The sequence below is a fragment of the Bos taurus genome, chromosome 26, assembly GCF_002263795.3.
Source record: "Bos taurus isolate L1 Dominette 01449 registration number 42190680 breed Hereford chromosome 26, ARS-UCD2.0, whole genome shotgun sequence".
Taxonomy (NCBI): Eukaryota; Metazoa; Chordata; class Mammalia; order Artiodactyla; family Bovidae; genus Bos; species Bos taurus.
The window spans coordinates 47286266-47310737 of record NC_037353.1 but is presented as its reverse complement, the minus strand read 5'-3'; the positions used below and the strand labels follow the sequence as shown (position 1 = coordinate 47310737).

Here is a 24472-nt window from a genome sequence, read left to right as displayed (position 1 = left end):
TAACCTCAGATATGCAGATGACACCACCTTTATGGCAGAAAGTGAAGAAGAACTAAAGAGCCTCTTGATGAAAGTGAAAGAAGAGAGTGAAAAAATTGGCTTAAAACTCAAGATTCAGAAAACTAAGATCATGGCATCTGGTTCCATCACTTCATGGCAAATAGATGGGGAAACAGTGGCTGACTTTATTTTTCTGGGCTCCAAAATCACTGCAGATGGAATTTGCAGCCATGAAATTAAAAGACGCTTGCTCCTTGGAAGGAAAGTTATGACCAACCTAGACAGCATATTAAAAAGCAGAGACATTACTTTGCCAACAAAGTATGGCTTTTCCAGTAGTCATGTATGGATGTGAGAGTTGGACTATAAAGAAAGGTGAGCACCGAAGAATTGATGCTTTTAAACTGTGGTGTTAGAGAAGATTCTTGAGAGTCGCTTGGACTGCAAGCAGATCCAACCAGTCCATTCTGAAGGAGATCAGTCCTGGGTGTTCATTGGAAGGACTGATGTTGAAGCTGAAACTCCAATACTTTGGCCACCTGATGCAAAGAGCTGACTCATTTGAAAAGACCCTGATGCTGGGAAAGATTGAGGGCGGGAGGAGAAAGGGATGACAGAGGATGAGATGGCTGGATGGCATCACCGACTCAATGGACATGGGTTTGGGGGGACTCCAGGAGTTGGTGATGGACAGGGAGGCCTGGCATGCTGCAGTCCATGGAGTCGCAAAGAGCCGGACACAACTGAGCGACTGAACTGAACTGAACTGAAACTCACAATGAACCTAAAGCAATTCCAGTAACAAGACCCCCCTCCCTCCAACTCTAGGATGTAGGTGTGCAACAGCATTAGAGCTAATAAAGTGCAAAGAGACTTCTGGGGCAGAGGCATTTATTTTACTTATGTTTTTGCAATAGTTTAAAGCTGAGAGGTTGAAAGTTCTGGACAAGGATGAAAGTTCATGAACTCAGGAGCAGAGCGTAAAGAAACGTAGCCAGGAAAGAGAACAAGACAGGTGCCCTGTCTCTGGCCCTGCAGAAGATTTGCATGGGCTTCCATTACCTGAGATGTGTGTGAGCTTACGTCAACTTGATTTACGTATTTTGTCAAAGCTCTGTACATTCTTTCTTCCTGGATGCATTTGGAGAGAAAAAATGCAAGAAAGTCATCCAGCCAAAAGCTGAAGCTTGGGGAAGATGAGACAAAGTGACCCCAGATAAGGTAAGAAAAATTTCGAGGGAATCATTTGCAACATACTAGAGCACAGCAATGGTTGGACAGAACTGCCCAGGTTAAAAATAAGCAAGATAAAAAAAAAGAAAGTGCCAAGGCAACTATGCAGATATACAGCAAAAGGAAACAAAGACAGAAGAAACTATACCTTCAGCTGGGAAAGCATGCAATTCACTGAATTGTTTTTTCTGCATGTATTATGTGGCTCCCCTGGTGGCTCAGATGGTAAAGAATTCTTTTTGTAGCTCAAAGAGTAAGGAATCTGCCTGCAATGCAGGAGACCCAGGTTCGATCCCTGGGTCTGGAAGATCCCCTGGAGGAGGGCGTGGCTACCCACTCCAGTACTCTTGCCTGGAGAATCCCATGGACAGGGGAGCCTGGTGGGCTATAGTCCATGGGGTCACAAAGAGTTGGACACGACTGACTGACTGACTAACTACTACTACTACGCTATGTAAGGACTTATAATATAAGAGTTTATTAAAGTAAGAAATGAATGATGAGATGGCAAAGGAAGAAAACCCAAATGAAAGGAAAGCTTCAGAGCGAGGGAGAGAAACTGAAATTCCAAACTGCACCATTTTGGATTAAATACATAAGCTAGAATAAGACTTGACTGAAAGATGAGCTAGCCTCACGGAAGAAAGGAACGGTGAGGCAGGAGAAGAAGACAAAGAGACCAAAGCTATCAGGAGAGATGGTGGATGTGGAGGTCAATGATAACCCAACGCGTGAGTGACTGGTGTGCCTCAAGGTAGGATTTCAATGAATACAGAAATAGGATACAAAAAAAACACACAACAACTGTATCTGCAATGAACCGAATGAGATCTTGAAAAGACAATCCCAGAATAAGAAGCAAAAAGAGATACAGAGCAATCTAGACAAAATACATTCAGGTCAAGCAACTGCATTTCATGAATAAAGACTTTTGCAACTATGCTATGAGAATAAGAAAGTCATAATCAGAGAGAAGAAACAGATCTGACCCCAGACTCCTGCATGGCAGCATTCAATGTTAAAACACAACAGCGTAATACGTGCAAAATTTTGAGGGGAAGAACATGGGGCAACCATGCTGATTCAAGAATAAACACTGACTGCCTCTTCTGGCCCTGATGGAAGAATAGGGAGCAGATTGGCCCTCGGCAATAAAGCAGAAAATTACACATAAAAGGATGGTTTCTAGACACTGGACATTTGGCCACATATGGGCTTTCATTCCTGAGGGAAAAGAAAGGAATGAGGTGCAACTGACCCCTGCATCAGAAAGTTTCCAAGGAGGAATCCGCAGGGCATGGTAGAGAACCAATAGTCATCTCGAGGCGAAGAGACAGAAATCAGAGTTTGGGGAAGCAAAAGTGGCTAAAATTGGTGTAAGACCCTGGAGAGAGAAAGAAGCAAAAGCAAGCTCTCAAGATCTGCAGAGGGCATCCCTCGAATCTTTGAGGGTTGGTCCATACAGGTGGGAGGAACGTATCTGAGGTCACAGATAAGAGCCTCTGGAAAGCAGGGTGACCAACAGTGCTTGGAGTTGACACAGAGCTGGGAAGATAGACTTTGTAATGGAGAATCCAGAAAGAGACCCACGCAAATGTGGTCATCTGATTTCTAACAGGGACGCCAAGACGATCCACCAGGGAAAGGATACATTTTTCAAGAAATCAAGCTTAAACAATTGTATAGCCACATGTATAAGAGTGAACCTCAGCCCTTACTTCATACTATTTTGAAAAAAACTCAAAATAAGAAAATAATCTTAAGTGTAAGAACTAAATTCATGAATATTCTAGAACAAACCAGGGGGAAAATACCTTTGTGATCTTGGGTTAGGCAAAGCCCACATTGCAGGCGGATTCTTCACCAGCTGTGAGCCACAAGGGAAGCCCAGACATTTAAAGCACAATCCATACAATGAAAGCAATTGGTACTTAGTGTGTGTGTGTGTACGTGTGCTCAGTCACCCAGTCATGTTCAACTTTTTGCAGCCCCATGGTCTGTAGCCCCCCCGGATCCTCTGTCTTACTGGTACTTAGACTTCACCCAAATTATAAAATGTTTCTCTTTGAAAGATACTGTAAAGAAAATAAAGATGCAAGCCAGAGATTGGGAGAAAATGTTTGCAAAACATAAACCTAATAAATGGCTTATACGCAAAATACACGTGTGCTGCTGCTGCTAAGTCGCTTTAGTCGTGTCCGACTCTGTGAGACCCCAGAGACGGCTGCCCACCAGGCTCCCCCATCCCTGGGATTCTCCGGGCAAGAACACTGGAGTGGTTGCCATTTCCTTATGCAATGCATGAAAGTGGAAAGTGAAAGTGAAGTTGCTCACTCGTGTCCGACTCCTAGCGACCTCATGGACTGCAGCCTACCAGGCTCCTCTGTCCATGGGATTTTCCAGGCAAGAGTACTGGAGTGGGGTGCCATTACCTTCTCCAAAATACACATATAAAAAGCTCTTAAAACTAAACAAAAAGGACTCAAACCAATTTAAGGAAAGAGCAAAAGATTCAAATAGATACTTCTCCAAACAAAGGATATAGGTAAAAAATAAGCTCATAAAAGGATGTCCAACACCATTAATATTTGTGAAACCATCAAAACCATAGTGAGATACCACGAAACACTTGTTACAATCCCATTTTTAAAAAACACTGGTAATAGCAAATGTTGGTGAGGACATAAAGCAACTGGAAATACCACGCATTGCTTGTGGGAATGCATATGGGTACAGACACTTCGGAAAATGCTCCATCAGTTTCTTCAGCAGTTAAATACGGTTACTGGATGTCTGGGTCGAGAAGATCCTCTGGAGAAGGAAATGGCGCCCCACTCCAGTACTCCTGCCTGGAAATCCCATGGACAGAGGACCCTGGGAGGCTGCAGTCCATGGGGTCACAAAGAGTCGGACACGACTGAGCAACTTCACTTTCACTTTATGTCCCAGCAATTTTTCTCCTGTACATTTAAGTAAAAGAAAGGAAAGTGTATATTCACAGAAAGACTAGTACTTAAATGTTCAGAACAACTTTATTCAAAATAGCCAATAACTTTTAGTTCAGTTCAGTTCAGTAGCTCAGTCATGTCCGACTCTTTGGGACCCCGTGGACTGCAGCACACCAGGCCTCCCTGTCCATCACCAACTCCCGGAGTTTACTCAAACTCATGTCCATTGAGTTGGTGATGCCATCCAACCATCTCATCCTCTGTCATCCCCTTTTCCGCTTGTCTTCAATCTTTCCCAGCATTAGGGTCTTTTCAAATGAGTCAGTTCTTCTCATCAGGTGGCCAAAGTATTGGAGTTTTCAGCCAATAACTTAAATTTACCCAAATATCCATCAATTGCTGAACAGATAAATTTAGAGGTAGTCGGGTGAATCTCAAACTGGGAAAGGAAGACTACATACTGTAAGGAACCATTTCTATGAAATTCTAGAAAAGGCAAAACTGTAGGGACAGAAAATCATAGAATTGCAATATAATGCAACATTCCCTATAAAAATTGCCACAATTTATGAACTTAAGAGCCAGCATCTTCTAGTCCTGTAGGAAAGAGGACTTCCATTGCTGGCGGGCTTATCAGTGAGAGGCCTATTTGGCTTTGGTATTGAAATGTCCGTTTGAACCAGCAACTCTTAACCTGTTCTCAAGCAAGTTTATATGAACAAAAAAACTAATAATACGCAAAATGGCCAGAAAAGAACATTGTTAAATGAGTGATGGCCTGGTTATTCTACTGGGAAAAACAGACATTATCAACTCATTCCACAAACAAGTTAGGTGCTACCCAAGAACAGCGCAGGATGAAAATGTATATATATAATATGACTTTAACTTTAGAGCCAGAGAAAAAATGTTAGTCACTCAGTTGTGTCCGACTCCTTGAGACCTTGTGGACTGTAGCCTGCCAGGCTCTTCTGTCCATGGGGATTCTCCAGGTAAGAATACTGGAGTGGATTGCCGTTCCCTTCTCCAGGGGATCTTCCGACCCAGGGATTGAACCCGGGTCTTCTGCATTGCAGGCAGATTCTTTAGTCCCTGAGCCACCAGGGAAGTCCTGGATACAGAGTATAATAAAAAGAAGTGTACCTAATATGCTGTGAACATCTATTTATTAACTGAAGAAATGATCTTCTTGACAAATGGAGGACTTCCTCTAAGGGCCAGAAAGGATCGTTTACAAACTATTCACTGCTCAACAGAGAGAACGGAGTCGCAAAGACAAAGAAGGATTGTTCAGAATCAGTTCCATCAGAGAACTAACGAGAGAGATGAAACCTCTTAAGTTACAGTTTAACCGAGGAGTGTGATCCAGTTTGAAAGAGGAAATTTGAAAGGCGCACTTCTTTATCAAAGTCTAAAAATAAGGTGTCAGCTTTCCTCTTTCCAATCCCTAGGACCTGCAGCAAGAGCTTCATCTCCTTAGGATTTCCTTTGAAACCTTTGTTAGGGTCACATCATTAACCCTCGGCTGATGGGACTCTGTGTTGTTGGCTGCTAGAATCGGTAACATTTGAGGGGTACAGGGCATATTATTTAGGAATTCTACTTCTGTCCTGATGTGGTAGGCTGATTTTGTTTCCAAAGCACTTGAAAAAAAAGAGTCCTAAGTTAGTTGTGTGATTGGCGATGTCTCAGAAAGACTGTGTTTATCCCTTGTTCCTCCCGGTTGGCTGTAACCATAGCAACCCGTCACTCCAGACCAAAGTTCAGCTACCGTAAATCTTTATGGCCGTAGTCACAGTCCAATGTTCATCAGTGTAACCCTTCCTCTTGAAGAGTGAGGTTTTATATCTCACAAGAAAGTGTGAGACTCCATTTCTAAACACTGGACTCCAAATCAGAAGGCCCCAAAATAGTATAAAAAGATCTCTGCTTAAAACCCGAGGACCCTTATCGTCCTGAGAAAATGCCGACGGCAAAGAAAACACTGACGTTCTTACTCAGCTTCGTCACCAGCCTGGGGGCTTTCATCGTCCTTTGCTTCGTTCTGGCGACCCAACAGTGGATCCGCAGTACGATCGCCATCAGCGACTCTTCTTCTAATGGTAGTGTGATCATCACCTATGGACTCCTTCGTGGGAAGAGTATTCAAGAATTGAATCACGGACTTGCAGAGTCGGACAAAAATTTTGAAGGTAATTATAGCTCTTTGAATGCGCGCAGTGAGGCTGAAATAACTGGGTAAAATTCACGCCATCCTGTATTCTGGTCAAATAGCCCTTCAGAAATAATTTCCTGGTAAATTTTAATTGGGCTGTAGATACGATCTCATATTTTTAATCTTGAAAATTCGCCAAATTTTTTCAGCTTCCTCCGGTCTGGTTGGGTCTATTAGCAAAACAGTCTAAATCCTTCTAGTAGAGTTGTGTTTAAACAGTGTGTGTGTGTGTGTGTGTGTGTGTGTGTGTGTGTGTGTTAGTCGCTCAGTCATCTCCGACTCTTTGTAACCCCATGGATCTTAGCCCACCAGGCTCCTCTGTCTTTGGGATTTCCCAGACAAGAATACTTGGGTGGGTTGCTGTTCTCTTCTCCAGGAGAATCTTCCCAACCCAGGGATTGAACCTGAGTCTCCTGCATTGCAGGCAGATTCTTTACCATCTGAGCCACAGGGAAGGCTTAAACAGCACCAGAGTTTATTGACAAGAAAATATGAAGTAGAAAATATGGGCAATTTCTTACCCCTGTATCTCAGCCTCATTTCTTTCAATGATTTGAATTTGCATTCTTACTTCCAAACAATCTCATTGCTGTTGGAATTGATATTAAATTTCCATCACTTATATTAATTGAATATTTTACAGAAATTCCTATTTTTTTTATTTTGTACACACTACTGCTCTACTCTCAATGTGTAGACAACAAAAATTCATTGAGAATAAGCAGAATTTAGCTACTTACTTGGCATTCGAAGTTTAAATACATACCATTGCTTTCTAAATTTAAAAGCATAATTTATAAACTATTTAGGACCTTAAATAGATTTTGTTCTGAATGGTGTTTCAATGCAGCTTACTATACAGGCTTTATCAGGTATTAGGCAATCATCACCTCTTTCCTTGTAAACATACGTCATTTTTTTTAAACTAGTGTTTCCTGAGGCCATAAGATGGTAGGTTTATAAGACACAAAAAGCTCTCAGCTATATTACAGAAGTCTAATTCTGTTCAAGTGCTGACTTGCCTTTTTTAGTGTTTATTTTTATTCATTTATTTATTTTCAGCACCAGATCTTAGTTGTGGGACTAAGTTGTGTGACTCCCAGTTGGTCGTGGGACCTTTTACTTACAGCATGTGGCTCTTTAGTTGCTGCGTGTGGGATCCAGTTTCCTGACCAGGGACCGAACTTGGGCCCCCTGCACTGGGAGCTTGGAGTCTTAGCCACTAGACCACCAGGGAAGCCCTAAACTTGCATCATTTTCTGTCTTACGCAAATGGAGTGTTTAGTCCTCCTGCCACGCATAATGTTGGGAGTTTGAGCCTTTGACCGTAACTCCAAGTTCTAGCTCTAATTCGTGACCTTATTAATGAAATGATTTCCTTAATTCCAGAGCAGCATAATTATATTTAAAAATTATGAATCTGCCTTTTAGACCTTAGCAAAAGCAAAGTCTCTGCCAGTATTTTAGCAGCGTTACACATCTCTTCTGGTACCGACCTCAGCTCCTCGGGAAAAGGAGAATTCACTTCGTGGCAACAAGAGACAAAGACTTTCAAAGACTCAGTCCCACTTTCAGTTCTGTGAATACAATTTGCGAAACCAAAACTCCCTCCAGCTCCTGAATTTCCAGATACGTGTTCAAGTCTGAAAGTACGAGTTAACAGTCTGGTAATTTTTAAATTTTCATAGTGTCTGTTTACAGCCAGTTGGTTCCCATTTGAGGTAAAGGGCTTCAGTGGGCTCCCTGACTCCCTGCCCCCTGGGGCGCTCAGAGGAGATCTGGGTGGGCCAGCCTGTCTCTAGAGCCCTGTGGGGGTGACGTGAGCCCGGTGACTGTCGGAGGGTGGGGACAGCTGTGGGCAATGATAACCCTGAAGGCAGCAGGGCCCGGTGGGCACTGCAGGGCAGTGTGTGCCCACAAAGGAGGCAGAGTATTTGCATTTGCCTTGCCTGGCTCTCCTTTTTTATTCTCGGTCCCCAGAGACCCACATTCCAGCTTCAGGTCCTTGCCTCCAGCCACACAGGTGTTTAGACAGCACTCCACCTCCCAGACACTGAGGTGCTGCTCAATTTCAGGGGGTAACAATATGCTTGGGACCGCTCAGAACCCAGGGGGCCTTCAGTGCAGGCAGCTTTAGCAGTCATTGAAGTGGGAACACTTGCCAACTGTCCTTGCAGAGAGGGGAAAAGCCACTTAGCCACAGGGTACATGGTGCCTTGGCTGGTGTAGGTGTGTGGACACAGTCCCCAGGGAGCAGAGTTACAAGCCTGCAATGAGATGGTTTCCTGAGGACCACACAGGCTCATTTCCAATCAGAAACCGGCCATTGGCAGCACAGTAAAGTCATTGATATGAATGCCACTTTTCTGCCCTGCAGTGATGGATTGCCTTTTCACATAAGAAGTTAACCAGGTCAGTTTCTTAGCCAGGAAGAGTTCTGACTGAAACCTCCAAAGCGTTATAAATATTGCTAAAACCCTGTTCTGTTCCAGCCTAAGATTTATCACATGGTGCCAGTCTGGGGCTGTCGATTTCTGAAATGAAAGAGCAGCATGAAGCGACAGTGGCTGAGCTCAACGTGCAAAAATAATTCAGCCAACGGTGTGTCACCCGGGGGAAAATAATCAGTCCAACCTGGGGAGGAACCTCTCCATGGTATAACTAGACTGTTTGGGCAGCTCAGCTTCACTGGGAGCTCCACCAGCCTCGTCCTGAGAATCCCAGCTTGCCCAACACCCAGATGAAAAGGACCATGTGTCCATGAGTGAGCACGTTGCCTGGCTACGCCAAAAGTTCTAGTTATTTAATTTCAGTTAAAAAAAATCCTCCCTGGGCAGCTGTTACATAAGTGAGGGGCTTGGATCCTGAGTGGAACTGCACAGAGCCCCTGCCTGGGTGGATTCACCACTCGGTCTTCCTAGAGAAAGACACCCTTATCGGTTAAATCCAGGAGCCTGCCCTACTTGTAGGTTAAAGGCATGTGCAGGTCGCTATGAGAACACTGGGGTGTTTCACCCCAAATGTGCCTCTCCTCCTCCAAGTCTATTTCCCATCCCTTTCTGTTCTCAGGGAACTTAGAGTTGTACTATTGGCTCACATTTAAAATGATGAAGGAAGTGAATCTGGAGCAGAAAAATCAAGTAACTGCAAGAACAAAGAAAGGAGGTTTATCTCTCCAGAATGTACAAAAAGTCCCTTCTTAACACTCCAACCCACCAGTCCTACCCCACATACATCCCATACTTTCCCTCGGGTAGGAGTGACTTCTTATTTGCCACTAGAGATGTGACCCCACTGGGAGGTGGAGCATAAAGGGGCAGAAAAGGCTTTTCCCTACTCTTCTCACAGAGATGTGTGTGTATGCATGCTCAGTCGCTCAGTTGTGTTTGACTCTTTGTGACCCCATGGACTGTAGCCCACCAGGCTCCTCTGTCCATGGACTTTCCCAGGCAAGATAACTGGAGCTCTCCACTTCAGCCCACTGAAGTGGGTTGCCATTTGCTCCTCCAAGGGATCTTCCCAACCCAGGGATTCTAAACCACTGCGTCGAGCCACCTTGGAAGCCACCTGCCCCCCTTCCCCGACTGAGATAACCCTGGTCAGTTTCCCAGGCCAGCAGCTGGGACGTCCCGGGAGAGCTCCCAGGCCACACTCTGGTGTCTGTGAAGTCAACGAGCCCTTCCAGGGGTACACTGGGGCCCAGAGACTCAGGAGTTCCCTTGGGTCAGGCCCCCTGGTGTCCAGATGCTTGAGTGGGGCATGGAGGCTGCTCCTCCCCAATAAAAGCCAGCGGCTCTGCCTCAGTTTCTCACAGACTAGAAGGGCCAGGTGGCCAGCGGGGCTTGAATATAAATCTTTAGGCCCAGGAAGCCCGGATGTTCAGATGACCCCTCACTTCCGCACTGCCCACCTCCCAGTGCATTCTGGCCTCTTTGCCGGAGCTGCCAGAATTCGGACAATTGGGTCCAATTGTGAGATGGCTTTCTCAGTTCTGACGCTTGGGCCCCTCAAAACAAGAAAAAAAGAACTGAATGTATTTGCTAATTTTGTAGGCAGAAAGCAGCTGTCAGATGCTGTGGAGGTTGATTGTGATTTCATTCTTACTCAACTTTCACCGAATTTCTAGCTTTCACTCTCTGAGTTCTAAGCGGGGTTGAGAGGAAGGTTGGGTGGCTGGAAGGTGCAGGAGATACGGCTGTCACACCTGTGCGGCAGGGGACTCAGAAGCTGAAATACAATTTTGAAATGTGGCAGTTAAACTTAATATAAATTGTCACATTAATTCATAGAAAAGTATGAGTCAAATTGACTCCCCTTTGAGAACTGATGTCTGGGTATGTGCCCAGTCGCTCGGTCATGTCTGACTCTTTGTGGCCCCATGGACTGTAGCCCACCAGGCTTCCCTGTCCGTAGGATTCTCCAGGCAAGAAGAGTGGAGTGGCATTCCTACTCCAGGGGATCTTCCCAACCCAGGGATCGAACCCAGGACTCCTGCATCGGCAAGTGGATTCTTTACCACTGAGCTTCACCAGATTGTTCCTTTCTAATTTACTCTAAAATGTTCACCATTCACAAATGACCCCCCATTTACAGAGTTAGTAAGAAAGTTTCCCTAGGGGACTTCAGGCACTTGGACACGTGACATTTTTCCCATGCTGAAATTTTTATTTTCTAGTTGTGCCCGGTTGCTCAGTCATATCTGACTCATTGCAACCCCATAGACTGTTGCCTGCCAGGTGGCTCTGTCCATGGAATTTTCCAGGCAAGGATACTGGAGTGGGTTGCCAGTTCCTCCTCCAGGGGACCTAGGGATTGAATCTGCATCTTCTGTGTCTCCTGCATTGACAGACGGGTTCTTTACCACGAGTGCCCTCTGGGAAGCCCTATTTTCTAGTTAAGTATCCAAATTATGTCCCATTGGCTAAGGACAGAGTTCCCTTAGTCCCCAGGAAACTCCTGATCTGGTGCTGGAGCTTCCTCCTTGATGCTGAGGCAGAGCCAGAGGGTCGTGGAATGCAGGAGAAGCGGTTCTTCCCGGGGATGACTAAGTTTGGAAGGATCCACAGCATTTGACCTTGTGCCTTGAAACAGGTGTGTCCTGCTTCTTGTTTTTCACTCTGGCGTCATCTTCCACAAGTTGTTAAATACTTGTGTGCTGCCTCACAGCCTGGCAAAGCTCCTCACTTGTCTCCGGGGTGAGACAGACCAAGAAGCCCGAGCCTCGGGCTTGAGGGCTGGACCTTGGAACAGTCTCAGTGCAGGTGGTTCCTCCTCCCGGGAGGGCAGGGCTCCTCACCTGGGCATCAGTGGGTGACAGAGAGGACCATGTCCTCAGTTAAGCCAAGGCCTGTCAGAGTTCTTACCGAGCGCATCACCCAGAGGACATATCCAGAGTGTGTAAACCAGCGGGCTGTGCAGAGCACTGAGCCCCGCCCATGGGTCACTAACAGAAATAGTGACAGGGCCAGACAGTACCAGGGAGGAGCGGACCAGCCGTGTGTGCGCTGGACTCTGCCCCCAGGGCCCGGCTCCCTGGGCAGTGAGCTCATGGCCTGCATGTTGCTGAGCTGGTATTTCCCTCTCCCGTCCTTCCTGGTCTCCTGTGGGGTTGGCAGGGCTGTGGCTGCTCACCAGAGACCACACCCGTGTCTCCCTCCTGGCCGTTTCCTTTCCTGCCTCTGTCCTCTTCTGCAGGCTTCAGCTGCCACGCTCGCCTACCTTCTGCTCAGCCCTGCACGCCTGGCATTGCGTCCCTGCTCCATCCAGCCAGGGACGCTTCCAGCCCAGGCCGGGCCACGTGACCTGACCATCAGGATGAATTCTCTCATGCACGAGGGTCTTTACGACCATATCCCCACTGCCGGGATGTCTGAAGGCAGACTTGCTGGCTCAAATCTCTTTCACTTCTACCCTCTGTCCGTTGATGACAAATTTAGCTCCTTCACAGAATACTGCTTGTTTAAAATAAAAATGTCTGAGCGACTAACACGTAGGTGTTAGAGATAGACAGAGGATGGTGCAGGGAGTGTCACATCTTAACAGGAGTGCTGAGCCCATCTGGCCATCATGAATGGGAAGGATGGTCAGACTAGAGTGTGTGTAGAGTCAGGGCCAGGATGGCAGGAGCTGTGGGATCACATTTTATGAATAACACACTGGGTTTACATCCTCTTTTCAAATATTGGGAAAAGCTCCAGGCAGGAGAGGATGGAGTGGATTCTGCATTGGTCCCAAAGGAGCATTAGGACCCAGGGTTAATATCATAGAAATGCAGGATGAAGAACCTTTGAATGGCTACGATACCACAGGGATGAAAAGGGCCACCTTGCAGATGGAGGGCTCCTTGTTCCCAGGACACAGGCTGCCATGACACTCTGCAGCTCCTGCTTGCACAGCATCCGGGGTCCCCTCTGGCTTCCAGGGCCCTGTTCCTTAAAACTCGCCACCCACAGCAGAACAAGAAATCTTCCGTGGCTGTTTCGGTTTTTGTTCTTTTAAGCTGCTTTGGCTGAAGGTGTGAGAAACTCCGGCTGTCTCCTCGGGGCCCTGAGAAACAGGAATGAAAAGAAGGAAGCTCTGACCCTTTCTCTCCCGCCCCCACCCTGGTTCCTCAGTTCAGTTCAGTCACTCAGTCGTGTCTGACTCTTTGGGACCCCATGGGCGGCAGGCCTCCCTGTCCATCACCAACTCCCAGAGTTTGCTCAAACTCATGTCCATTGAGTCGGTGATGCCATCCAACTGTCTCATCCTCTGTCACCCCCTTCTCCTCCTACCCTCAATCTTTCCCAGCATCAGGGTCTTTTCCAATGAGTCAGTTCTTCACATCAGGTGGCCAAAGTATTGGAGTTTCAGCTTCAGCATCAGTCCTTCCAGTCAACACCCAGGACTGATCTCCTTCAGGATGGACGGGTTGGATCTCCTTGCAGTCCAAGGGACTCTTAAGAGTCTTCTCCAACACCGCAGTTCCAAAGCATCAATTCTTTGGTGCTCAGCTTTCTTTATAATCCAACTCTCACATCCATACATGACTACTGGAAAAACCGTAGCTTTGACTAGACAGACCTTTGTCTCTGGTTTTTAACATGCTGTCTAGTTTAGTCATAGCTTTTCTTCCAAGGAGCAAGAGTCTTTTAATTTCATGGCTGCAGTCACAATCTGCAGTGATTTTGGAGCCCCAGAAAATAAAGTCTATCACTGTTTCCATCGTTTCCCCATCTATTTGTCATGAAGTGATGGGACCGGATGCCATGATCTTAGTTTTTTGAACGTTGAGTTTTAAGCCAGGTTTTTCACTCTCCTCTTTCACTTTCATCAAGAGGCTCTTTAGTTCTTCACTTTCTGCCATAAGGGTGGTGTCATCTGCATATCTGAGGTTATTGATTCTTCTCCCGGCAATCTTGACTCCAGCTTATGCTTCAGCTTGCTTGATATTTCTCGTGATATACTCAGCATATAAATTAAATAAGCAGGGTGACAGTATACAGCCTTGACGTACTCCTTTCCCAATTTGGAACCAGTCTGTTGTTCCATGTCTGGTTCTAACTGTTGCTTCTTACCTGCATTCAGATTTCTCTGGTAAGGTGATCTGGTATTCCCTTTTTCAGAATTTTCCACAGTTTATTGTGATCCACCCAGTCAAAGGCTTTAGTATAGTCAATGATGCATAAGTAGATGTTTTTTCTGGAACTCTCTTGTTTTTTCGATGATCCAACGGATGTTGGCAATTGATTTCCAGTTCCTCTGACTTTTCTAAATCCAGAATGAACATCTGGGAGTTCTCAGTTCACTTACTACTGAAGGATTCTGAGCATTACTTCGCTAGCATGTGAGATGATGATAGTTTTTCTGTGTGTTCTTGCCACCTCTTCTTAATATCTTCTGCTTCTGTTAGGTCCATACCATTTCTGTCCTTTATTTAGCCCATCTTTGCATGAAATGTTCCCTTGGTATCTCTTATTTTCTTGCAGAGATCTCTAGTCTTTCCCATTCTAGTGTTTTCCTCTATTTCTTTGCATTGATCTCTGAGGAAGGCTTTCCATCTGAACTCTGCATTCAGATGGATATATCTTTCCTTTTCTCCTTTGCCTTTTGCTTCTCTTCTTGTCTCAGCTATTTGTAAGGCCTCCTCAGACAACCGTTTTGCCTTTTCCAGTCCTTTTTCTTGGGCCTGGTTGAGCGCTGAGGAAGGCTTTCTCATCTCGCCTACCAAGGTTCCCATCCTTGCTCTGCCAGTGATGCTGTTAGCGGATTACTGAGGACTCCGAAATCTTACTCCCAGTCTGGTTCTACCTTCTTTCACGGAACGTCCTGGTAAACACTTTACTGACTGTAACGGCAGTCTCCTAAGGGGCTCAATGCACAGACAGCTCTTGGAGATGTGCTAAAAACGCGTGGCTGGGCTTCCAGGTAAGAGTGGGGCCACTGCGCCTCTGGTGTCTGACCATCTTGTATTGTAAACGCGGAGGGAACGGGGAAAGCAGATGGACTCCAGGGGAGGCTGGCTGGTGGTCAGAGAAAGGAGGGTGACGAAAGCAGGAACTGATGGCAGAGGGCGCAGGACATCCGTGTTTCATTTTACATGTGTGCAAATCCATGTTGGGCACTCCCCTGCACTCCAGAAATATGGAACTGTTATGAAAAGGCTGAGGGTGTCTAGCGCCAGTGCCTAAGCAGGCGAAGTGGGAAGGGGCCCCAGGAGGGTGGAGCAGCCCTGGGGCCCAGAGCTGGTCTTTGGGTCAGGGGCACCACATACTTACCAGACCTTGTTTCAGTTTTAGGGACATTGACCAATTCTTCTCCGAAGACTCTGCACTCGGTGGTCATCGTGTTCCTGGCCCTTGGTTTGTTTAGTTCGCTGCTGAGTGCTGGGTTCACCTTCTGCAACAGCGTCAGCAACCCCTACCAGACGTTCCTGGGGCCGACGGGCGTGTACACCTGGAGCGGGCTCAGCGGTCAGTACCAGCCAGTCCCGGCCTCTGTCCCCCTGGTTCCCTCTCACACAAGGACACACACGCTCACGGTCGGACCCTGGGCATTAAGAGTGTGCTGAGTCAAGTGTGGAGGGCTGAGGCTTATTTTCGCAAGCCTACAGCATTTATTCAGCATCTTCAGATGTGTTTTGGGTGCCCTGGGGAGGGGCAGACTGTGGGTAAGTTGGGCGTGTTAGGTGTTAAAAATGTATGATATACCCAGTCTTTGCCTTAGAGTATCTAGGGTGAGGCGTTAAACAGAAACACGCACGTCAATAAAGCATTCACTGGGCTCCTGCTGCGTGCTTGACTGCAAAGGAGGCTCCATGTGATGTGGAGAGGCACACACGTGCACACACACACATGCACATTTATTTAGCTCGCTTCTTGCCCCCATAGAACAGCAGTCGACTTGGCCTAACATCTGAACATGATGGTGGTGCAGAGCCTCCAAGAAGGCCATTGGAGCATCTGGGCCGACGCCCTTGCTGTGGGCGACCTGTGAATCCCGGGTGTCGGCTGGGTGGTGCTGCAAGGTTGTGTTGTCTGTTTGGGGGGAAAGGTGTTGGGGTGGGGAATGGGAAGTGGGGTCCAGTTGCGGTCACAGTGTTTTGAACTCTCTGAGGTCTCATGGGTTCTGGGGCCACTGTGTTTGCCCAGGGGCTTGGTCCAGTGGGAGCCTTGTTGCCCCTGCCTGACAGTGGGGCTTCTCCTGCTCTGTCCTTCTCTCCACCACAAGAACCTGATCTCAAGAGTGGATCAAAAATGGCCCATCCTACTAATGGGATGCCAGCCTGGATGAACCACAAGCTGGAATCAAGATTGCCAGGAAAAATATCAATAACCTCAGATATGCAGATGACACCACCCTTATGGCAGAAAACATAAAGGAACTAAAGAGCCTCTTGATGAAAGTGAAAGAGGAGAGTGAAAAAGTTGGCTTAAAACTCAAAATTCACAAAACTAAGATCATGGCATCTGGTCCCATCACTTCATGACAAATAGATGGGGAAACAGTGGAAATAGTGAGAGACTTTATTTTTTGGGGGCTCCAAGATCACTGCAGATGGTGACTGCAGCCATGAAATGAAAAGACGTTTGTTCTTTGGAAGAAAAGTTATGACCAACCTAGACAGCATATTAAAAAGCAGAGACATTACTTTGCCAACAAAGGTCTGTCTAGTCAAAGCTATGGTTTTTCCACTAGTCATGTATGAATGTGAGATTTGGACCATAAAGAAAGCTGAGCGCTGAAGAATTGATGCTTTTGAACTGTGGTGTTGGAGAAGACTCTTGAGAGTCCCTTGGACTGCAAGGAGATCCAACCAGTTAATCCTAAAGGAGATCAGTCCTGAATATTCATTGGAAGGACTGATGCTGAAGCTGAAACTCCAATACTTTGGCCACCTGATGTGAAGAACTGACTCATTGGAAAAGCCCCTGATGCTGGGAAAGATTGAAGGCAGGAGGAGAAGGGAATAACAGAGGATGAGATGGTTGCATGGCATCACCGACTCAGTGGACATGAGTTTGAGTAAGCTCTGGGAGTTGGTGATGGACAGCGAGGCCTGGCATGCAGCAGTCCATGAGGTCACAAAGAGTTGGACACAACTGAGTGACTGAACTGAACTGAATTAATGGGATGGCCCTGGCAGTGGTCATGTGTGTGTTGCAGGTGGTATATTTAAACACAGACCAGGAACTTTCAGGGAGAAGATAGGAGCTCTGGATATGGGGGTATCAAGATGCCTCAGATGACGAGCTCTAGGTAGCTTCCTATCCTGTGAGGCCATCGTCACACTGGCCAGTGTAGGTGGCTGGAGGCGCCACTGTGCTGTGGATCCCCGCAGTGCTGTGCTGAGACCATGAACACCTGGCTCTCCGGGGAGGGAAGCCCTGAGCACAGCCCTGGCTGGTGTGAGTGCACACACACTTCCGCTGTGGCCTTTTTCAAGCTCATATTTAAGAAGCCAACCCCATTCTGGCATGGATACAAGGGAGAGCCTCTCAACACTCTGACCAAACAAGCTGGGATTCCTAAACATCATGCAGGACAACAGGTGGAAATCCGGGCTGCCCTGGGCAGGCCTGCACACCCACCTCTCAGCTCTGAGAGTCTGGGATCAGGCTGGTGTAGCCACATCTGCACATGACCAGCCCTTTCCTTTCTTTCTGTGCATTTGTGATCAAAACAAGCAGATGCCCAACTTAAAGGGCATGAGCTGCCAGCCAGGAATGAGCGTTTGGGCTTCCCATCTCACGGTGGACCTGGAGGGGTTGGTTCCAAACTCAGAGACCCTCATCTGGACACCAGGGTTCTGTGCCCCAAGCTGCTTCTATGACTGTAGTTCACGTCTGTCAACCAAACCAAAGGCAAGACTCATTGGCACTCATTCCCAGGGTGAAAAGAATAGATTGTTTTAATTCTTGCTCATGTGATGAAGAAGCTGAGGGAAGTGGTGGCTTCAGGTACAGCTGGATCCAGGATCTCAGCCTGAGCCATCAGACCTCTGCTTCCTCCAGTGTTCCCTCTGTCAGTAGGTAGCGGTCCTCCTAAAGGCAAGACATCTGCCAGTTCTTTCTGGCCCATCACAGATGCAGCAACTGCAGGAAAAAAGATAACTTTTCCCCCCAAAACCTGACTCTTGCTGGAGTTGGCCTCCTCCATTTCCGGAGCCATCTCCATAGCTGGCAGGGTTGAATTCACTGACTGACCCACCTTGGCTGAGGACACTGAGCACCTGGAGCTGGGTCTGAGGTGGGGATCTGAGAGCAATGTCAATCACTAGGACCAGAGGGGTGGGTTGGGTGTGAGGCCAGCAGGACAAAGTCCACCCTCGTTGCCCCGTCTACACCCGCAGGGTCCAGAACCCATCCCTCGTCTCTGCAGGAGGAAGCCCCTGGCTTCAGTGTCTTCCTCCACTGTTGATTATGAGCTGGCTTTGCCCAGGACAGAGGCCTGATGCATGTTTGTCGAGGAAAACACGGGAAGCAAGGCCAGCAGCCTCCCCACCCCCAGTCCACACCTGGTTCTAACAACAAAGAATTGTTTGACAGGCAGCAAGCTCCTGCCACATTCCTCCCCAGGCTCGGGGCAAGTTCTGACACACAGAGCGGCTGTGAGGTGGGCAGAAGCACAATCGGAGACTTTGATGTGTAGGGTGGAGGTGAGCAGCCTCCAACTCTCAAAGGGCAGACTTGGGCCCTGTTTGGTTGAAGAACTTGCTGAAAACTCGGGTCCCTCTGAGGCTCAGCCTGCAGCGGGCTTTGTGCACAAATATGCCATCTCTGGGTCCCTGCCTTGGGTCACTCTGGCATGGGGGGCAGGGTCAGGCTGCCCTGAGGTGCCCTGGAGGCCGAGAGAAGGGCCGCACACGCCTCTCCAGGCTGGGCTTGGACACAGGCTCCTTGGCTACAGGAGGAAGGGGAGCAGTTTGCTGGCTTGTCTCTGAAGCAACAGGAAGAGATGCTGCTTTGAGGACAAAAACATGAAGCGCAGCCTCACCTCCCGGGCCCCTGTGCCCTCTGAGCCCAGCCTGGCGTGGTGACCCTGACCACAGGGGACAGAACTGTAGTCTGAGAGGTGCTGGAGATGACGGCGGAGCCAGGGAGAGCACTGCAGATGGTCTGCTCCGACACGCTTGGTCCTCAGCCTGGGAACCCGAGAGCAGGGAGGAATTTGCGTGCCGAACTATTTCCTGTGCTTCTTCCTCACACCTCCGTCTCATGTCTGTCGCCTGATCTGCAGGCTGGAGCCCTTGGTCTGGAGGAAGTTCACAGCAGTACTGTTGAACTTTATGCAAAACTTCGTTCAAGTCCTTGTTCAGCTATTCAAGCTCTAAAATAAACCATTGCATATCTCTGTTGAAATTCAATGCCAATGGGCATGGAATATGATTTCACTTGAATAAGGAATTCTACTGGAAAACCACCTAGTGTTTCAGTGTCAGAGCCAGGAATTTTAAGGGCTTCCCTGGTGGCTCAGATGGTAAAGCATCTGCCTACAATGCAGGAGACCTGTGTTCGATCCCTGGGTCAGGAAGATCCCCTGGAGAAGGAATTGGCAACCCACTCCAGTACTCTTGCCTGGAAAATTCCATGGACAGAGGAACCTGGTAGGCTACTGTCCATGGGGTTGCAAAGAGTCGGACATGACTGAGCGACTTCACTTTCACTTTCAAGGTGACTGCCCTGATAAGGGATCATTACCTGTAATCGGCAGGTCCCATGCCCACAGGGACAGGCCAGGGGGGTGGAAGGCCAGCGCCCTGAGCCCTCCGGTGCTCCTCCATCTGCCACGGGGCTTCCTCCAGGCCCCGTAAACCTTCTGTCCCAGGAACCACAGAAGCAGGCAGTGAGCGGCGTCCCCTTCTGCTGGGGGCGCAGCTCAGTGTCCGTGTCCGTTGGTGGGTGCCCCTCACGGTTCAAGTCAAAGTCGTGAGCATACACTTCAGAGAACAGCGTGTAGCCCATTTCTGGGTTTTGCTCCTTTCTGACTAAAGCTTTTAGAAGAAACTTCCCAAGAGCAGAATGAGGGATAATTGTGGGGTGTGAGACACAGTGCAGAGGGGAGGGGCTTCGTGTACTCCCACTCCTGTTATTATTAAGAAATAAAAGCATTAGGTTTAAGATGAAAGACTCATCACGGGGAATGAAAACGCCTCACCCAGAAGCCCTCTAATTAGGGCCTCTGGAGGGCTGCTCCCTGGGTCTGGGTTATGACCAGGGCACACTGGGTGCCAAATGTCCTCCTAGTTTTGGGTAAATGTCAGCAGAGGAAGAGTCAGAGAGCGTGTGTCAGTCTGGACCTCTGTCCTGGGGACTCCTGGATGGCCGCCTGGCACGGTCAGCCCGACTCCACTGCACGGCTCATCACAAATCCAGCACAGCTGCCGTCTGACCCTCCTTCCTCTGCCTTTTTGAACAATCTATTGAGATATGACTCACATACTGTACAGTCTACCCATTTAAGGGCACCATTCAGTGATTTCTAGTGTATTCGCGAATCTGTTCAACCATCACCACCATCACCACGGTTGATTTTAGGATATTCTCCTGACCGCGAAAGGAAACCCATCCCCCAGCGACCCCCCCACAGACCCAAGCAGCCTCAAAGCTCCCTGGGGTTTGTAGCTCCCCACCTTTGGAAGATGAGGATCGAGGTTCAGAGCAGCTTAGCGCATCTCCCAAGACCTGCGGCTGGAGGCCTTGACCCTGCTCTCTCTGACTCCAGAACCACGGTTGAAGCCAAGGGGGCTTTCCGAAGCCAAGACTGGGGAAAGTTCTCTAGTGCAGGACATTGTGAAGAATAAGGATGGTTTACTAAAGAGGGCTTTCCCTCATAGCTCAGTTGGTAAAGAATCCACCTGCAATGCGGGAGACTTGGGTTCAATCCCTGGGTTGGGAAGATACCCTGAAGGGAAAGGCTACCCACTCCAGGATTCTGGCCTGGAGAATTCCATGGACTGTATAGTCCATGGGGTCGCAAAGAGTCAGGCACGACTGAGTGGTTTTCACTCACTTACTAAAGAGAGCTTTCCTGGTTAAATGCTGTCCCCTGTTGTGGGTGGAATGAGACCCCAGTTGCCAGGCTGGTGCTCAGAGCTGCCCAGGTGGGCTCGACCTCTGTATCCGGTGCTCAGAACCCTCCAGACCCCTCCCCATCAGCTGGACTTGTGTCTCCCAGACCCAGATGCTCTGAGCTCACTGTGCCTCACGATGGATGGATGTTCGGGCTGGCTCTTTTCCTCGTCCTGCCTCAGCCTCCCCACCACACTGGTCCTCTCTGGACAGTTGTCCTGTCGACCCCTGTGATCAGTCACTTGTCCCGTCGCTCACGCAGTGCACAGGCTCAGTTCATCACTCTGGGAAGTGGGCAGGGTTCAACTCGTTCTGAAAGGGCTTGAGCTGAATGTTTGCTCCTGGTCACAGCTGCCCTGTGTTATCGTTAGCTTTTGGGGTCTAGAGTCTAGCATGCGTTTTTCATTTCTTTTACCTTCTCCCTAACGCGGAGAAGAGAGTAAATCCCAGTGTAGATGGTCAGTGAATGCCCACAGAGTACATGTTTGATAAAGGGGAAAAAAATGAACTTAAAAATGTACATTAATACATATATATGGAATCCAGGAAAACGGTACAAATGAAACTATTTCCAAGGCAGAAATAGAGACACAGATGTAGGCAACAGGGGAAGGGGAGGGTGGGAGGAAAGGGGAGATTAGGCAGACATACACATGCCACCGTGTGTAAACAGGTAGCTTGGCGGGAACCTGCTCTATAGCACAGGGAGTCGGCTCAAGGCCCTGTGGTGACCTAGAGGGCTGGAGTTGGGGTAGGGGGGGCGGGACGTCCAACAGGGAGGGGACACATGCACGCATGGGGCCGATTCGCTTCATTGTACAGCCGAAACTAACACAACGTTGAAAAGCAACTAACCTCCACTAAAAAAAGGTCTTAAATATAAAAATATTCATTGAAATATACCACCGTGTTATTTACAAACTCTTTCTTCCCTTCAGCATCCTTCACATTCATAACCATGGTGCTCTTTGTGGGGAACACGCAGTCCAATCGTCTCTCGGAAGAGCTGGCCCAGAGGCTGTACCCACTCTATCCAGCTGCCACTCAGCAAGGGACGACCCACGCTTACAGATACTCGTTCTGGCTCACCCTGCTGGTCATCCTCCTAAACGTGGTCACCACGGTCATCATCATCTTCTACCAGAAGGCCAGATACCAGCGGAAGCAGGAGCAGAGAAAGCCCATGGAGTCTGCGCCGAGGGATGGAATTTTATTCTGAAGTGTGTGTCTTCGTTTGGTGGCTAGGTTTCCTGTCGTACGCCAGCTCTCAGAGCAGTAACTGGCTGGCGTGGCTGAGTCAGTCAGCAGGTAAAAGTGTAGCCCTGTCCGACTGCCACTCGGGGATAATTTTCACATCTCACGACACTACACTCTTCATAAATGATGCACCCTTGACAAAAGACGCTTCCCATGAGGGTGGGGAAGGTGAAGAAGAAAGCTCTGTGGTCCGTGTCGTGTTCAAAGCCATGATTCTGAGCCTGTCGACCTTCTGACCCGGCCTCACTCTCTTAAGTAATAAAGGCTTGTGTTACACGCCTCCCCTTTGAGTTGCTCAAAGCACTTTGCTACCTGTGACCTCATTCCCCACAGCAGGGACCACGCATTTTGATTCCACTCTGTGAATGGAGACTTGTAGACACAGAGGATCCAGAAATTGTTTTTCCTAGACTGGGTGTTAGAGGGGAAAGGAGAGACTCAGGGGTGTGTGACCTGGGCTTCTGGTCCCTCCGCCTCTGATCTAACTTAAACCCAGTGCTGGGTAGAGAGGCTGACATTCAGTTTTGAGTTTCCAAGGTAGACTTTTGGCAGGGAAAAGACGAGGAAGGAAGAAGATCAAGGAAAGATGGAAATTATAGCCCCATAGCCTCATGCTAAGAAGCTTAAATATGTTTTTGCTTTAAAAAGACTGTGGTTAGTTCAGTCAAAATAGAAATGTCATTTTGTGGTGAGTTCTGAAAACCCCATCAGCTGACGCTCTGCTCGGTTGCTGCAGTGTCCCCGATACGGGTGAGAGAGCATCACCCATCGCAGACTCCTGGCGGCCGGAGGCTCAGTAAGCAGTGGGGTCCTGGTCTGTGACTTGCAGGTATATCCTGAGTCAGAGCCAGGGCAGGTGCACAGTGCAGAGATGGGTTGCCTTCCAAGCACAGGCAGGAGGAACTAGCTCATGGCTCACGAGGGGACGGTGGATGCCCTGGGATATTTTTTAAAAAACACCAGGTGGATTTGGCCTACTTTGCCTGTAGGATATTCTCTCAGAAAATCACTTTGAGAATCTTTTAGGCTTGAATATCCTACACTTTAGCCGGGTCAATGTTGTCAGGATTCTGAAATAATCACCTTTCACATTGTGATAGAACCAGAGCCTAAGGGAACAGAATTCCCATAGTGTAATTTACAAAGCAGCAGTTCTTTGGACAGAAGGATACATCCTTTAGGAAACTAGCAGAGATGAACAATCTGCCCTGGAAATAACATTGTTTTCCTTCGAGAAGCTCTGCGTACCTGCGATGTGGTTAACACCTAAGCCAGGTACCCGCCCCCAGGGAAATTGCCGTTGAACAGTCAAGACAGATCATCAGAAAGCAGTCAAAATTCCCTGTGAAATGTGTACTTAGTCACAAAATTGTGTTCAGTCTTTGAAAAGTCAGTTCTCCATAACCTCTCACCCCCAAGTTGTACAAAGTCAAAATTATAATTCTAATAAATTATTCTAATAATTCTAATAAATTAACCTATTGTGAAACTGAATGTATTAAAAATATGATTAACCTCAGTGAAAATGTTCTAAATTCTTTGACACTAAAAGCATCTATGTTCTTTGGAGGCTTGAACTTTATATCAGATTTTAATAATAGGGACAGGTAACAAGGAAGCTAAGGGTAATAGTTACATCTCATTTCATGTATAGCATTTGTGCAAAGGACACGGCAAGAGGTAAAGCCTGCATTTACTCATCTCAGCGTTTGAGCAGAGCTTGGTGTCTCTAGAGGACAAACTATCTCACTCCTTAGATCATACAGGGATTTGAGGAAACATTTAAGACATAGGAAAATCAGGTAAGTGGAACTACAGCTCACAGTTAGGGCGATGAAGAGATAGGCTCCCTTATTACGTCTGAAGGTAGAAGGTAAAGAAGCCGTGTGTGTATTCAGTGAAAACCTTGGGCTTCCCCTGTGGCTCAGCTGGTAAAGAATTTGCCTGCGATGCAGGAGACCTGGGTTCAATCCCTGGGTTGGGAAGATCTCCTGGAGAAGGGAAAGGCTTCCCACTCCAGTATTTTGGCCTGGAGAATTCCATGGACTGGTCCATGGGGTCGCAGAGTCGGACACGACTGAGCGACTTTTACTTCACTCACTTCTTAAGGAACAACCAGGCCAGCTCCCTCTTCCAGACTCAGCCACTCCTGACAGACCCAATCCTGGCCTCTTGCCCCGGCCTCCTGTCCCTGGAGCTGTGAGGGACTTTTTTTTCAGGGAAAAAAGGGCCACTGAGTAATGCTTTGCTGCTCTTTCGTTGTTCAGTTG

General features: G+C 47.9%; 1 protein-coding gene across 1 annotated transcript; it reads left to right on the top strand.

Annotated features, from left to right (window-relative positions):
* Window positions 1–6073: 6073 nt before the first annotated feature.
* On the top strand, window positions 6074–22482 carry CLRN3 (clarin 3). Its single transcript, NM_001105504.1, has 3 exons — window positions 6074–6373; window positions 15168–15347; window positions 21884–22482. Exons 1-3 carry the CDS (start codon window positions 6145–6147, stop codon window positions 22162–22164), a joined length of 690 nt encoding a protein of 229 aa, NP_001098974.1. The 5' UTR covers window positions 6074–6144; the 3' UTR covers window positions 22165–22482.
* Window positions 22483–24472: the final 1990 nt, after the last annotated feature.

Coding starts and splice junctions, on each gene's coding strand:
- CLRN3 (NM_001105504.1), top strand. CDS start 6,145: ATGCCGACGGCAAAGAAAACACTGACGTTCTTACTCAGCTTCGTCACC. Junction 6,374..15,167: donor GTCGGACAAAAATTTTGAAG/GTAATTATAGCT, acceptor ACCTTGTTTCAG/TTTTAGGGACATTGACCAAT. Junction 15,348..21,883: donor CACCTGGAGCGGGCTCAGCG/GTCAGTACCAGC, acceptor TCTTCCCTTCAG/CATCCTTCACATTCATAACC.